Source organism: Bombyx mandarina, chromosome 10 (genome assembly GCF_030267445.1).
Source record: "Bombyx mandarina strain Sakado chromosome 10, ASM3026744v2".
Taxonomy (NCBI): Eukaryota; Metazoa; Arthropoda; class Insecta; order Lepidoptera; family Bombycidae; genus Bombyx; species Bombyx mandarina.
Window position 1 is genome coordinate 11,372,910 of NC_143217.1, and position 13,492 is coordinate 11,386,401.

General features: G+C 36.7%; 1 protein-coding gene across 3 annotated transcripts; it reads right to left on the minus strand.

Annotated features, from left to right (window-relative positions):
- Nucleotides 1-1,964: 1,964 nt before the first annotated feature.
- Fuca (alpha-L-fucosidase) lies at nt 1,965-7,629 on the minus strand. 3 transcript variants are annotated; one of them, XM_089730426.1, is made up of 8 exons: nt 7,454-7,629; nt 5,328-5,379; nt 4,995-5,236; nt 4,140-4,278; nt 3,593-4,059; nt 3,387-3,527; nt 2,643-2,995; nt 1,965-2,187 (listed from the first exon to the last, which is right to left on the minus strand). In XM_089730426.1, exons 3-8 carry the CDS (start codon nt 5,230-5,232, stop codon nt 2,092-2,094), a joined length of 1,434 nt encoding a protein of 477 aa, XP_089586552.1. In that variant the 5' UTR covers nt 5,233-5,236; nt 5,328-5,379; nt 7,454-7,629; the 3' UTR covers nt 1,965-2,091. The 3 variants fall into 3 exon arrangements, with proteins under 3 accessions (XP_089586552.1, XP_089586550.1, XP_089586551.1); XM_089730424.1 differs by having other exon boundaries at nt 5,319-5,379; nt 7,454-7,624; XM_089730425.1 differs by lacking the exon at nt 5,328-5,379 and having other exon boundaries at nt 7,454-7,614.
- Between the last annotated feature and the right edge of the window lie 5,863 nt (nt 7,630-13,492).

Genomic DNA, 13,492 nt, shown 5'->3' on the forward strand with positions numbered 1-13,492 from the left:
TAATTATTTATGATTAATTCGATAACTTAATATTTCCGGATTATTTTAGGTCTATAGTTTATTCTAGTTACGATTACGACATCGCCCTGGATGAAACACTTCATAGTTTCATAAATTTAAATCTAGGAATCTGTGTACTAAAGATGCAATAATTTTTTAGTGGTTTAAGATTATATACTGTTATTATATGTAATAGCTTGTGGTACAAATTGTTATATGAAAGCTTTATAAATAACACTATGTTTAAGAAAATTAATACTTAATAGTTTAAATTTAAAGTGAAATATGTATTTACTCACATGATTTTTTTTGTTTAAAAGAAAAGCCGCCATATACTATTGCAATATTTTCTAATCATGTAATTTTATTTTTATATAGCTTTCACGAGAAGTTAAAATAAATTTAGAATATACTAATAGATTTATTTTTATAAAATAGGCTTAAAATACTAATAAATCTCGTCTCTAGAATGCGTACAGTAAATGTTTTTCTCTTTAAGTTTGCATTATAATCGCTTGGTTTATTGCTCATCGATTTATAGGATTAAAGATGTCACTGTTTGTAAAAGGAAACCGGACAGATCGTAAATTTTGTATAATTACCGCGCACGGTCTTACCACCACCTATTTCTGCCGTGAAGCAGTAATGCGTTTCGGTTTGAAGGGTGGGGCAGCGGTTGTAACTAAACTTGAGACATTAGAACTTATATCTCAAGGTGGGTGGCGTATTTACGTTGATGTGTTGAGCTCCAGTAACCACTTAACACCAGGTGGGCTGTGAGCTCGTCCACTCATCTAAGCAATATTTTTTTTATCTTGGAACGCAGACGTCATTACTTGTGACGTCATTTGAAGCCAATATGTACGACGAACAATCATCGATCGACCCGTTAACACAACGATTTGCCACACGTGATATCATACGTTAGAATTGCTTGTAAAAATATTAGAAATACATACATAATAGATTTTTTTTAATGATTTAAAATAAAAATCATAATATATTTCAAAATGTTCGTTTTAATCTGTATATTTAGTTACTGTAGTACATTTTGTTGTCGATGTCCGGTGCAGACGGTGTTGTGGACGTCGGAAAAAAAAGTAAATTTTGCGATGGTACCACCAACATTCCTTGATTTTCAACTTGTTAATAAAAACATATCTAAGCACAAAATATTTTTAAATGGCATTTCGTATATTTAATAATACTTTTCTCCCTAAAGCACTGATTTTTAATTCTAACGACTTGATTCATGAACTTTTTCGAAACCTCCAAAAAGTGTAGACAAGTTAAAAAAAAATGTTCTGAGCTACTGTTACTGCTTTTTTTTGGTATTTTGTTTAGTATTTATTGCCGCTACGAAATTATAATTTTACATATTACAAATCTTTTCAATAGTATAACAAAAAAAAACATATATTTGTAGTTGCGTTGATTATATGTATTTGTTTTTTTATCAACAAATTAAATGTAATTAATATTCGCTCGTTTGTCGTCCTATTTCGTAATTAGTTAGTTTCCAGTTAACCAAAACTAAAGCATTGTACAACAATATAATGTTCGACGTTCGTAACTGTTGTTTTTATTTTACACTAGCGACCCGCCCTCGCTTCGCTTCGGAAACATTAAAACACACATGAAACGAAAAAATAAAAATAAAAAAAAAATAAAAAAAAAAGTAGCCTATGTTCATCAGGGACAATGTCGGCTTCTAATGGAAAAAGAATTTTTCAAATCGGTCCAGTAGTTTCGGAGCCTATTCGAAACAAACAAACAAACAAATCTTTCCTCTTTATAATATTAGTATAGATATAGATATAGATTTCCCTTTTAATATTTAATTGCGTATTAAAGATTGTTTTTTTTTTTTCTTTCGATTCCATAATATAGTCATTTGGCTCATATATAACGTGACCATTTTTTTTTCGTGTCACATATGAAACTGGATTAACAATTAAAAAAAATTTTTTTGTAAATCGTAATGTTTTATTTTTCGAGTGAATGCAAAACGTAATAACTAGGTTCGTCGGTCAAATATAACAGGAGATATAGATTGTCAGAACTTCACAACAATATGTTGTCGTCCATCAGTTATGTGGTCGCCAGTTTGAGGACCCAAGCGTGATATGATTTTACTGTTGCTCTATCTGGAAGCTCAATTTCAACGTCCCCATTCGTAATCTTCCACTGAAAGAGAGATTGAAGCAAACCAATTATTGGCGATTTGTTGTCAAGTTAATTCTTTTTTTTATAGCTGCAAATAAACATGAGATCGAAGCCATAGCTGAATTGCTTAAATTGAAACAAAAGATCCGATGAAATAGAAAAAAAATAATTTATATATATTACCCTGATAATAAATGGTAGGTCGAATGTGAACCTACTATCCATTTTTAATGCGAAGTAGTGATATGTGTTGAAGGTAGCATTGGAATATCTACGGGTTCGGATAACCGCTCAACTTCAGGTAGACTAAGAGCTCATTTATTAAAAAAAAAAAATTGAACACATCTTGTTGATAATAAGTATAAAATAACCGACAACATCGACAGCGCCCGGCTTATCTCGTATAAATGAGTAGAAGCTCTTATTATTTTGCTGATTAAAGAAATAGTTCAATCTTTATCTATATGTTTACTTACATTTAAGTATGTTCCTTCGTTGCCTAACATCTCAAGTTGGTTGTACCTACTACGCAAAGAGTTTGTGATACTTCGAACTGACAGTCTGTTGTCGCTAGGCCATTCGAGTAAAATAGCGTAGATTGCAGCCACTTGTCCACTGCGGTATGTACGTTTCATACTATTGCTTCTATTAACTGAACAAGTGTACCAAACGTTGCCATTTAGAGTGTCGTTTTGATACTCCCACGGCGAGGAGCTGTATATGGCCTCGCCGTTTATTTGGAGCCAATCGCCTAGCGCCAAAAGTCGTTCCTCAAATATCGGAGCGATCGTACCTTCTTTAGTTGGACCGACATTTATGAGCGCGTTCCCTAAAAATCGTCGTTGATATATTGTAAAGTTACATGATTTTTATTGCCATAATTAAGGTACAATCGATTAAAATGATGTAGGTTATTAATGTGTAGTTCAGGTCAATGACCAATGAAATTAATGCAATGAGAAAGATATTACAAGTGCAAGATCTTAGATATCCATTAATGAAGTACGATGCTACGTTTGCGGATGAGTAGGTATTAGCAGAATATAGAAATAGAAAATGGATTAGTGTGAGAGTTGACCAATAATTGGATTTTATAATTGTTACTCTTTTTTTTCTTGTTTTATGCTTCTGTTGAATATTTAATGAATGTGAATCAATTAATTTTCCTACATGTACATAGGTGTTAGTTGAAGTGTTAATAAATTAACGTGGAATCTCACCCCCACAGCTAACTGTTGTTACGATTTGTCGGAGCAATTCTTCAATCGTCAATATTTCGCGTATTTGCATATTCCGTCTGTATCCCCAAGATCCGGAGTCCACAGTGAACGCGTTTTCCCATTTGTGGTGCAAAAGTACTCCTGTAAAATAAAATTTTGTTATACTGCTTTGTAATCTCATAGCAAGGACGAATCTTTTTTCTTACCAGGGTTAAATCTGTCTTGATGATTGTAGAAATCGCCGTGCTTTCCTGGTATGCCGATACCCCAACGATCGTTGACGACTACTTCGTCTTTGACAGGGCTTTCGTTGTACAACCAGGCGAGCAGTTCCGTGGACCGCCAGTAGGTGTCGTTCGCTTCCCAATCACCGTCAGACCATATGACGGAGGGCTTGTAATCGTGCACGATCTGTTTTATATCCGGCCACAGTTTCGTGTCAACGTACGTTTGAGTTTTGAAAGCCTTCCTCTTGTCCTCTTCGTAAATAGGGTTGAACCACTCGTAAAGCGAATGATAAACGCCGAATTTCAAGCTTGTGTTTCGCACCGCCTTAGCCAGGTCCCCGACGATATCGCGTTTTGGGCCCACTTCGACTGAATTCCAACTGAACGAACGTTTTGACGGGAACAAAGTGAAGCCCTCATGATGTTTACTTGTTAGCACTACGTATCTGTAATATCATAATCATTTGGTCATTTGTCCCCAATTATTTATGGTATACTATGTTATATTAAGATTTTTTTAGATTACTTTGCTCCGGCTTTTACGAAAAGATCTGCCCATTTGTCCGGATCGAAAAACTCGGCTTTGAATGCGGGTGCGAATTCCTGATAGGTGAATCCCGGAGGATAATTTTTCGTCATGAAATCGATGCATTGTCGGTTACCACCTGAAATTAACGAACATTTAAAGGAGCGACGTCAAAGTACCGAAGGGACGGTACCAAAAGTTTTATATATATGTATATATTTTGCTAGAAATATTAACTATGTTTGGGATACAATTTTAAGCAGCTAAACTAGTGCGAGTTGGACGTGCGGACCCAGATTGTGAGAGAGGAAGTTCATATAGGGTTACATAATAAGACTGGATATAAAAAATAGATAGAGAAAATTAAGTAATTACGTAGCAATATAGAGGTATGTTAATGGGGACGAGCGCGCAACCATGCTAAAAAAGTACGTCCAAGCGCGTGGCGTGGGGAGAGCGGTTCACATAATATACGTTATTTTATTGGTGGTAGGTACCACCGCCCTGCTTATTTCTGCCGTGAAGCAGTAATGCGTTTCGGTTTGAAGGGTGGGGCAGCCGTTGTAACTATACTTGAGAACCTTAGAACTTATGTCTCAAGGTGGGTGGCGCATTTACGTTGTAGATGTCTATGGGCTCCAGTAAACACTTAACACCAGGTGGGCTGTGAGCTCGTCCACATATCTAGGCAATAAAAAAAAAAATAAACTTTAAAACAACAAGAACTAATCTTCAAACGCTTTTAAGTACGAGTATTTACCGAATAATTCAAATCTTATATACTCGTAATGTCATAAGTTCACAAAAGTGAAAAGTTCATGCTTCGAATTGGATATAAATGGCGAGATATTATACCTTTCCAATTGCTCCAAAACCATTCGGATCCAAAACCGGGCACAGAATAGACGCCCCAATGTAAGAAAATGCCTATTTTCGCTTTATCATACCACTCTGGCAACGGTCGTGTATCCAAATCGTTCCAATCAGGAGAATACCGCTTATTCAGTACTTTATTACGCGAACTATGATCACGACGACTGTGTATGGCGCCGTTCACGAATCCGAATAAGAATACCAAGAAAAATGACTTCATCGTTCTGCAATACAACGGTTTCTAAGTAAAATTTCAAAGAAAACAACCTAAATGTATCAACAATAATAAAAGTCGATATCTCTTACAACACATACTCTCCGACAATCAGCTGTTTGTCAAAAGGTTAGAGGGCGACGGCACTGTCGTCTGGAAATTTGATTTTTTTTAAAGTAAGTATTTATGTTTACAGATCAAGAAATTTAGTACAATAGAATATTTGACACATTATAAATAAGATATAAAACAGTACTCTTTTTTTATGTAGTTAAAACAAAATTAAACGTAAGCTTGTGATTAATAACATAAAATTAATAATGAATAATAAATAATCAAGCCGATTTAGGTTTGCTGTTTGTCGAATAAAGTGAACTGTGTAAAAATCAATACATAACTATCATATGACATCATAGAGCTGTCTGTGCCTTATGGCAAAGGATGACAGTTTTGAAGACAGGTTTACAGTTCTTAAAAGGGATGGAGTATGGAGGAAAATGTGTAAATACGTAAGTCAAATGAAACAGACAAAAATATGAATTTGATCGAGTAGTGTAATATATTTTTTATCACTTGCAATTAAATACCTAATGCAGTCTATAGACATCATATTTTGACCTAGGTATGCAAGTGTGGTGTTCGCTTACCCCCGTAAAGCTCCACCACATAGTCCCTCTTCACACAAATAAGCACCTTGGTCTCTGAGGAATGCATATCCTATTGATGATCTAGTTCTATCCTATCTATAATAGAGACAAGGTCGTCTTCGCGACAATTTTTTTTTCCTACCTGAGCTTGACCCTTGAGAGGCTATTTCAGCTTCGCCCTAACATGTAGGTGAGCTAACGGGGCTCAAACCGGAGTGTTGCTAATAGTGGCCCTAGCAAGAGCAGTGCTTCGCAGAATCTACCACCGGATCGGAAACGCGACCCACTGAAAAGATCCGGCGAGAAACTCAGTGGGCTGTGTCTATGGGCTAATTCGCTCGTCGAGCCCTTCGTCGCAAGCGACTGGTTCGACGAGGATGGTGACCGGTGCTTGCTGTACCTTTGTAAAGCACCGTTAATGGATTGGGAGGATTCGTAATGACGTGTTTTGGGCGACGTCGTCTATTTCCCATTCAGTCTACAGGATCGGATATGTAATTCCCAGCGGCCAAGAGGGTTCTCATGTCGTGCCGCCTTCTCAAAGTGGCGCAATGATGCCGACTGTAGATACTTACTGACTGAGTTCGTGACAATAATGCGTTATAATAATACCATTTTCGTAGTTACTATTCATAACTGCCTCTGTCTGATGCTCTAGATATATCTAGATATATTGTATTGAATGATACTATTTCACGGTGTTCGTTAGGCTCGACGACGTACGCGCAGCTGTTAACAAACACCCTACGGCTGAGCCTTTGAGCTCACCTAACTGCCCTGGTAAAACCAGAAAAGATTCTGCGCACAAGCAATATCTTTGTCCAAAGAACATACGTGAGACTACTTCGAACAAGAAATAGCGCGGCTGTGTAAACCGCACGGGCACGTCACCTAAGCGAGTATGTTATTCTTCAAGTTTACAGGTGCTGAATAATGAAAATGTGTTATAATTGAAATACAAAATAAATCCAATATAAATCTGGGAGATTCGTCAAAAATTCAACTCTAATTAAAGCTACCTTTGCGATTTAATCTCGGATTTTTTATTCATATTATTTTCGACCAAACTAATTCGGAACATCAGAAATAACAGAATAACAATAAAAATACGAAATTAAACCGTAAAAGCAGTTATCATCGTGTCTCAAAATACCGTACACAACAATGTCGATTTATATTAATTTATTGTTCAACCGAAAATATTTCAAACCTTAAAATTGACTAACATAAGTTTTAAAATACCCAAATTTTTACGGCTTTTTGGAATAATTAATTCTGATTTTTTTTCTTTCACATATTTCGATTACATAGTTCGATAAAAAATGTTCATAAACCATTTTACCGGCATGAGGTGAACTGTTTTGTAATGCGGTAAGATAAGAGGAAAGAATCTGCCTAATACTGTGGCGACTGAATCCTAAAATAACAAGAATTTATAAACCCTTTTTCGAAGATTAGTCATGTTAACCTATATTATGTATAAAATAACACTTAAAAATACAGTTTGCTAGCAATACTTAATCTGTAGTTAATGTGAAATTAAACTCCTAATATCATTTAGTATTTTAAATTATACTCACAATTAGCAGTTTGTGTTTCTCTTCAATAATTCGTAGCCGAGCCTAAAACACTAATAATTGTATGCAACCGTTCCCTGTTCGATTTAAATAATAACTGACTAGTGGCGTGACCAGAGAGCATTGCCCCTCACTTAAGCATTGTGCTGTTATCAATGACCAATGGGTAAATATTCCTACGTCGACGCAGAATGACTCGAGCCAGGGCCGGACTTACGTTAAGTACGTCGCTCCGTCACATTGTATAGGTAAACGCGGCTTTTGTAATTAGAAGTTATAAGCTATTTCGATAAAGCCGCACGACACTAGAACTCTCATCGTGGCCGCCGGTAACTACATTCCCGATCCAACGGACCGAATGATAAGCAGTCGACGTCGCCCAAAACACGTCATTTCGGATCCTCCCGATCCACGGACGGTGTTTTTAGGTACTCCAAGTACCAGTCATCGTTCTTGTCGAACCTGTCGCATGCGACGATGGGCTCGACGAGTAGGTAAATTAACCCACAGACACAGCCCACTATGTTTCTCGCCGGATCTTCTCAGTCGCGTTTCCGATCCGGTGGTAGATTCTGCGAAGCACTGCTCTTGCTAGGGTTTGTGTTAGCAAAAACGTCAGGCTTGAGCCCCGTGAGCTCACCTACTCGCCCAGTGACGCTGATATGGTCTCTCAAGACCATCAGCTTAGGAAAAAAAAGGAAGTTATAAAGAACTAACATTAAACATCAATCAAGAAGAAAGCAGTATTACTGTAAATAAAAAAAAACTTTTTAGGCGAGAGCAATACAAACACTAAAGTTTCGCGTTTAAGATAAACAAATTTATTGTACTTCTTAGCTATCAATATTTGCATTACGATCATACTTCTCAAAGCTTTTTGGATAGCACAAATATTTTTTCCTTACACCCCAACTTTTGCCTTGCCTTTGGGAATTTGGCCACCATGGGCCCCGAGTGTCCTTAGTGTAAATTCAACACTGACTATAGCAACGACTACATTATGTTTATGTTTGCATTGTTGCTACGAGTGTGGCCGAAGTTCGTAAAATCGTGATTTAATCAGGCGATTACGTGGTCATACTGAACATAAGATTACCCAAGCGAAGTATTATGAATAACATTTTTCAGAGTTATCTAAACATCAATAAAGAAACATGCGATACATGCCATTGACACATTAATTTAAATTTTAGGGTGTTGTATAGATCTTCACTCGTATAGGTCTTATTAGATCAATATTAGTTTATTAAATTTGATAGTGACTGTTAGATGCTGTATCAACGTAAATTATCACTAAATAGAGCTACAAAACTATGATGTAAATTTTGATAAATAGTAAAGCAAGAATTTTTTTTAAATGGCAACATTGGATCCGGCGGTGTGCCATGCTTCACAGACTCAGATATTTAATACTACGATCAAAAAATGCTACCTGACTATTTGGCGGGAACGCGAAGAGCGAAGTTGTTTTCATTATTTTAATTCTAATTATTGTTTCTGTAGGTATTAATATGTAATAATTGTGGCTTGTCAACCGTTTAGAATCTTCGAAAGTGCACAAGTGTGGAAAAATAAAATAAACTCGTTACACATGGCCTCTCATGTTTCTCTAAAAGTACACACAAGCGTCATTATATAACCACCGTTTTACGGAGCTTTTATTTCATCCCCATTCGTTTTATTTAATTTCATCACAATTTATAACAGTTTTCAATAAGTTAGCATTACCTCATTTCGCTTCATACCATTCATAAATTAACAGAATATGTTTATACAGGTGTGGAAAAAATTGTCAAAGTCGCTTGACATGGCTGCTCGGATTCTTCTAAATAGATCGCTGAGGTATTTCTAAACTTACACCATTTTAGACCGTATCATTCTATTTGGTTTCCCCTAATTGATTTTAATTTCTTATAAATCATCAGAATTTAATTTTTATAAAAAAAAATGGATAGTTATAAATACGATTGACGCTTTGCTAAACTAAACCCAGACAACAACATCAGCGCTAGATTTATATAGAAGCCCATTACTAATGTACATTTTTTTAACGGGAATTTATGACCTGGTAACTAAGACCTTTAAGTCATATCTTATTTTAATTTATATTCTTAATTTTATTAAAAATGATAATATGGAGTGAAATGAAATGAAATAAAATGACATCTTCATTTTATTTTAATTAATTTGAGACATTAATTAACTGGGATGAAATTAAATGAGATGAGATGAGATGATATGGGATGAAATATAATCTCAGTAACATGGTGGTAATTTACTGACATTTTTTCAGTGGACTTTTTGGAGGATCCTGAGCAGTTACGTCCAGCGGCTTTGTTTCATTTTCCCACATTTGTGCACTTTCACAGATATTAAACAGTTAATAAACCACCATTATTACACATTTAAACCCGAAGAAACACTAATCAGACAAAATAAAACAAATCACACAATTTCACTCCTCGCGTTCCCGCCAAAAAGTCTGCCAGTGTAGAGAAAAGGAACAAGTTCAGGTTACGGCATTGAAAAGATAATACAAATGCTGATATTACTAAGTATGTATTAGGTATCTGTGAATGATTAAAAATAAATTTCCTAATTATTGATATAACACACAAAAAAAAGTCTTAGTCGAGTTAATTCAATTAATAATACAGTGAATATTAAAACTGGAGAGGTGGTTCAACGTCGAGGGTGTGCCTTTTTAGTCTGTGGTTCTAATTATTGATGTCATTTGAGTAACTTTTTGGCGGGAACGCGACTAGTGAATTTGTGTGATTTGTTTTATTTTGTTATGGCGTCGGAAAATGCACGAATGTGAGGAAAAGAAACAAAATCGCAGGACGTGACGTATCGGGTTTATACGAAAAGCTCATTGAACTCTCGATAAATTGACATTATTTCATTACGAGTTCATTTTATTTCATCTCATCAAATACTTATCGTATTATCTTGTCTCTACTAGTTTTATCCCGTTTAATGTCATTTATTTTTACATTACTTTTGCTTGTCAAATAGATGAATTCTTTTTTAATTAGTTAACTCGTATATTCTATATTGTCCATGAGCGGCTGCAAGGCATACCTATTTGTTTTATACTCGTCTAAGGAAACATTTTAAAATCAACTCAACTCATACTGATATCTGTCGAACTTGATGGTGTAATTAGCGCCTCTGACTGTTGATCCGAGGGTTGAGGGTGCGTTATGAACATGTTTCTTTGCTCTTTGGTGTATAATATTTATGTAAGTTATTTCAATCTGGTTCTGACAGTACAACGATATCTTAGTTGGATGACTTGTCTTAGGAATACATAAGATTCGCGGCATTCATGGATTAGCCGGTGCAGGAGGGGCTCGTTGGATTACGACGGTTTTTTGGAACGAAGTTCCTTATCGCGCGTTGCGAAAGGGGGCTAGACGGAAAAAATTAAGACAAAAAGTTGTAACGACACTTTTTGCTATAGTTGTAAGCCGTGCGGCGTGCGCGTGTTTCTCTGTCTGTCTATCTCTCTCTCTCTCTCTCATAGAAAGTAAGACAGCTATTTTCGTTTCGTCTTTCTATTTCGCATTGAACAGTGTGGTGTCGCGACGATTATTTTTGTTGAGTGTATACAGGTTTTTTTGTACATAATAAATATTTCTTTTTTTATTACAAATCCTTCACTAATTAATCGAAAGGAACTTCGTTCCATCCGGGTGTCCCTTGACACCTCTCAAGTTTTTTTATTTTTTACTAGCTGACCCGGCCGACTTCGTAGTGCCTCAATCGATAAATAAAAGACCGAAACTTTTGTATAAAATAAGCTTAAAACAAACAAAAGGAATTCGTTTGTCGAGGGACACATCAAAGGAAAAGAAAATTGTTATTTTTATTTAATTCCGAACCTTTTCATGTTTATCTACCTTTAAAACCTTCTCTGGACTTCCACAAATAATTCAAGACCAAAATTTGCCAAATTGGTCCAGCCGTTCTCGAGTTTTAACGAGACTAACGAACAGCAATTCATTTTTATATATGTATATAGATTTTTCCGTATAAGCAGGCGTGCATACGGCCCTGATGGTGAGTGGTTACCGTCGCTCATGGGCGTCAGCAATGCCAGGGTCAGAGCCAAGCCACTGCCTACCATTGAGTACTCTCCGCAAGCCTCGTTTGAAGAAGGACATGTCACAGCACTCGGCAAAGACCTCGGAGGGGAGTTCATTCCAATGCCGTATGAGGCAAACAAAATCTCTGGAAACGCAGTGGCTCCAGGTAGTATAGATAAGCTCTACTCCGATGGCGGTGCTATGGTAAAAACGAGATGATGGCATCATCTGAAACAATTCCTCAGAGCGCTCCCCATGGAAAATACGGTACAAAATACAGAGGGAACTGAAGTCTCTCCGCAGACCCGGAGGTTCCAAACGCTCCGTGAGAATGGGATTATCGACAATTCGAACGGCCCTCTACTGTATGGAATCAAATGGAAGAAGCTGGTATTTGGGAGCCCCGGCCCTGAGGTGGGAGCAGTACTCCACGCGAGGCCGGACCTGAAAAGCAAGTCTTTGTCCAAGCGTGAAGTTGCGCTTCGCTCTGTTGAGTTCTCCCAGCATTTTTGACGCCAACTTGGCTTTGTCCTCCAAATGACTCCGAAGTTGCACATCACTCGAAATGTCGACCCCAAGTACTCCAATACTCTGGGTAGGTTGCAGGATACGCCTTGGAATTGCGGCACTATGACAAAGGGGTTCTTCTTCCCAAAGGGGACAAGGGGATTTGTGGGGCAGTGCTTTTCATGCTTTTCACGCTATTTCGCGCGCCGTTCTCTCCGGAAGTGCCGGGTTGGACATAACCCAGTGTAGTTTCCCATCGGTAGGATATTCTTCAACATAAAGACATGATTATTATTTACTAAATTCGATCCCGTGATGCAGTCGTCAGATTCAGCACGACTAGATCAATGAAGGAATTCGAGCGAGAGATGCAAAGAAAACGCTATAAATGAACATACCTAGTAGTTCAAACTTCCGAGTAACGTGGATGCACTCCTGTTCCGTGGCAAATTTTTTTTACATAAGTAGGTAGGTAGATGACCCGACTAACTCAAGATGTTCTTTTTCTGTGTCCTAAATATGGCTTGCCTATAAAATACTGCGTACTACTGGTATGTAGGTAATGACGAAGTTTCTACTTTTTTGAGCATTCAGCCAGAAATGGAGTTCGATAAACTTAAGTCTAAATAAAAACAGTTGAACTTAGCTTTTTAATTATACGTACTTAGGTATTGTAGCCTACGAATTAGGTACCTAGTTATTTATGGACGATTACGACTTACTTGTCCGCATTTCTAGGAAAATATGTAGTTTCCATTGGACTTTGCGCCAAAATGTAGGTATGCTTTAAGAAAGTACAAAAAGGATCTGAGTTCTCTAAGCGGCATTTATTACCCTTTTTTGTCGATGACATGCAGAATTATTATTTAATAGCGATGGTAGGTTTAGTTTATAGTCATTCGCTCTAGCTTTAAAACATTGGGTTTTTTCCGTTACCTATAGGTAGTTTCGTAAGATAGATACAAATTTCAAAATTAACCATTCGTATCAATTCTTTTTCGCGTATAGGCTAGTATTAGTATGGTATATGGCAATGGTATATGTCATAGAAATTGATATGTCTAGGCATGGATTGCTCTCGAAGAAATCTCGGTTTATACACATTATGACCAAATTATACCACAAACCAAAGGAGAAAATTAGGAAAATAGATGATGAATTTGACGCCGATAAGCGTTTCCATTATACTTTGAAATAGCGGAACTATCCAGGTAATTCGGTATACGGGAGATCTGCCGAGAGACTTGGGAAAAGCACAACGCTTCAATTGTATCCCACGTGTCAGCCAGTTTGCAGATTCGAAATTAGTCTCATTTAAAATTGACTATATGCTAGTTTTGTGCATTTTGCTACAACATTAATAGGGTACAAGATAATAGCTTTTCATCAAACCCCCTTAGATGATGTTTCCCTTTACTTGAAATCATTATTGCCACATTATCAT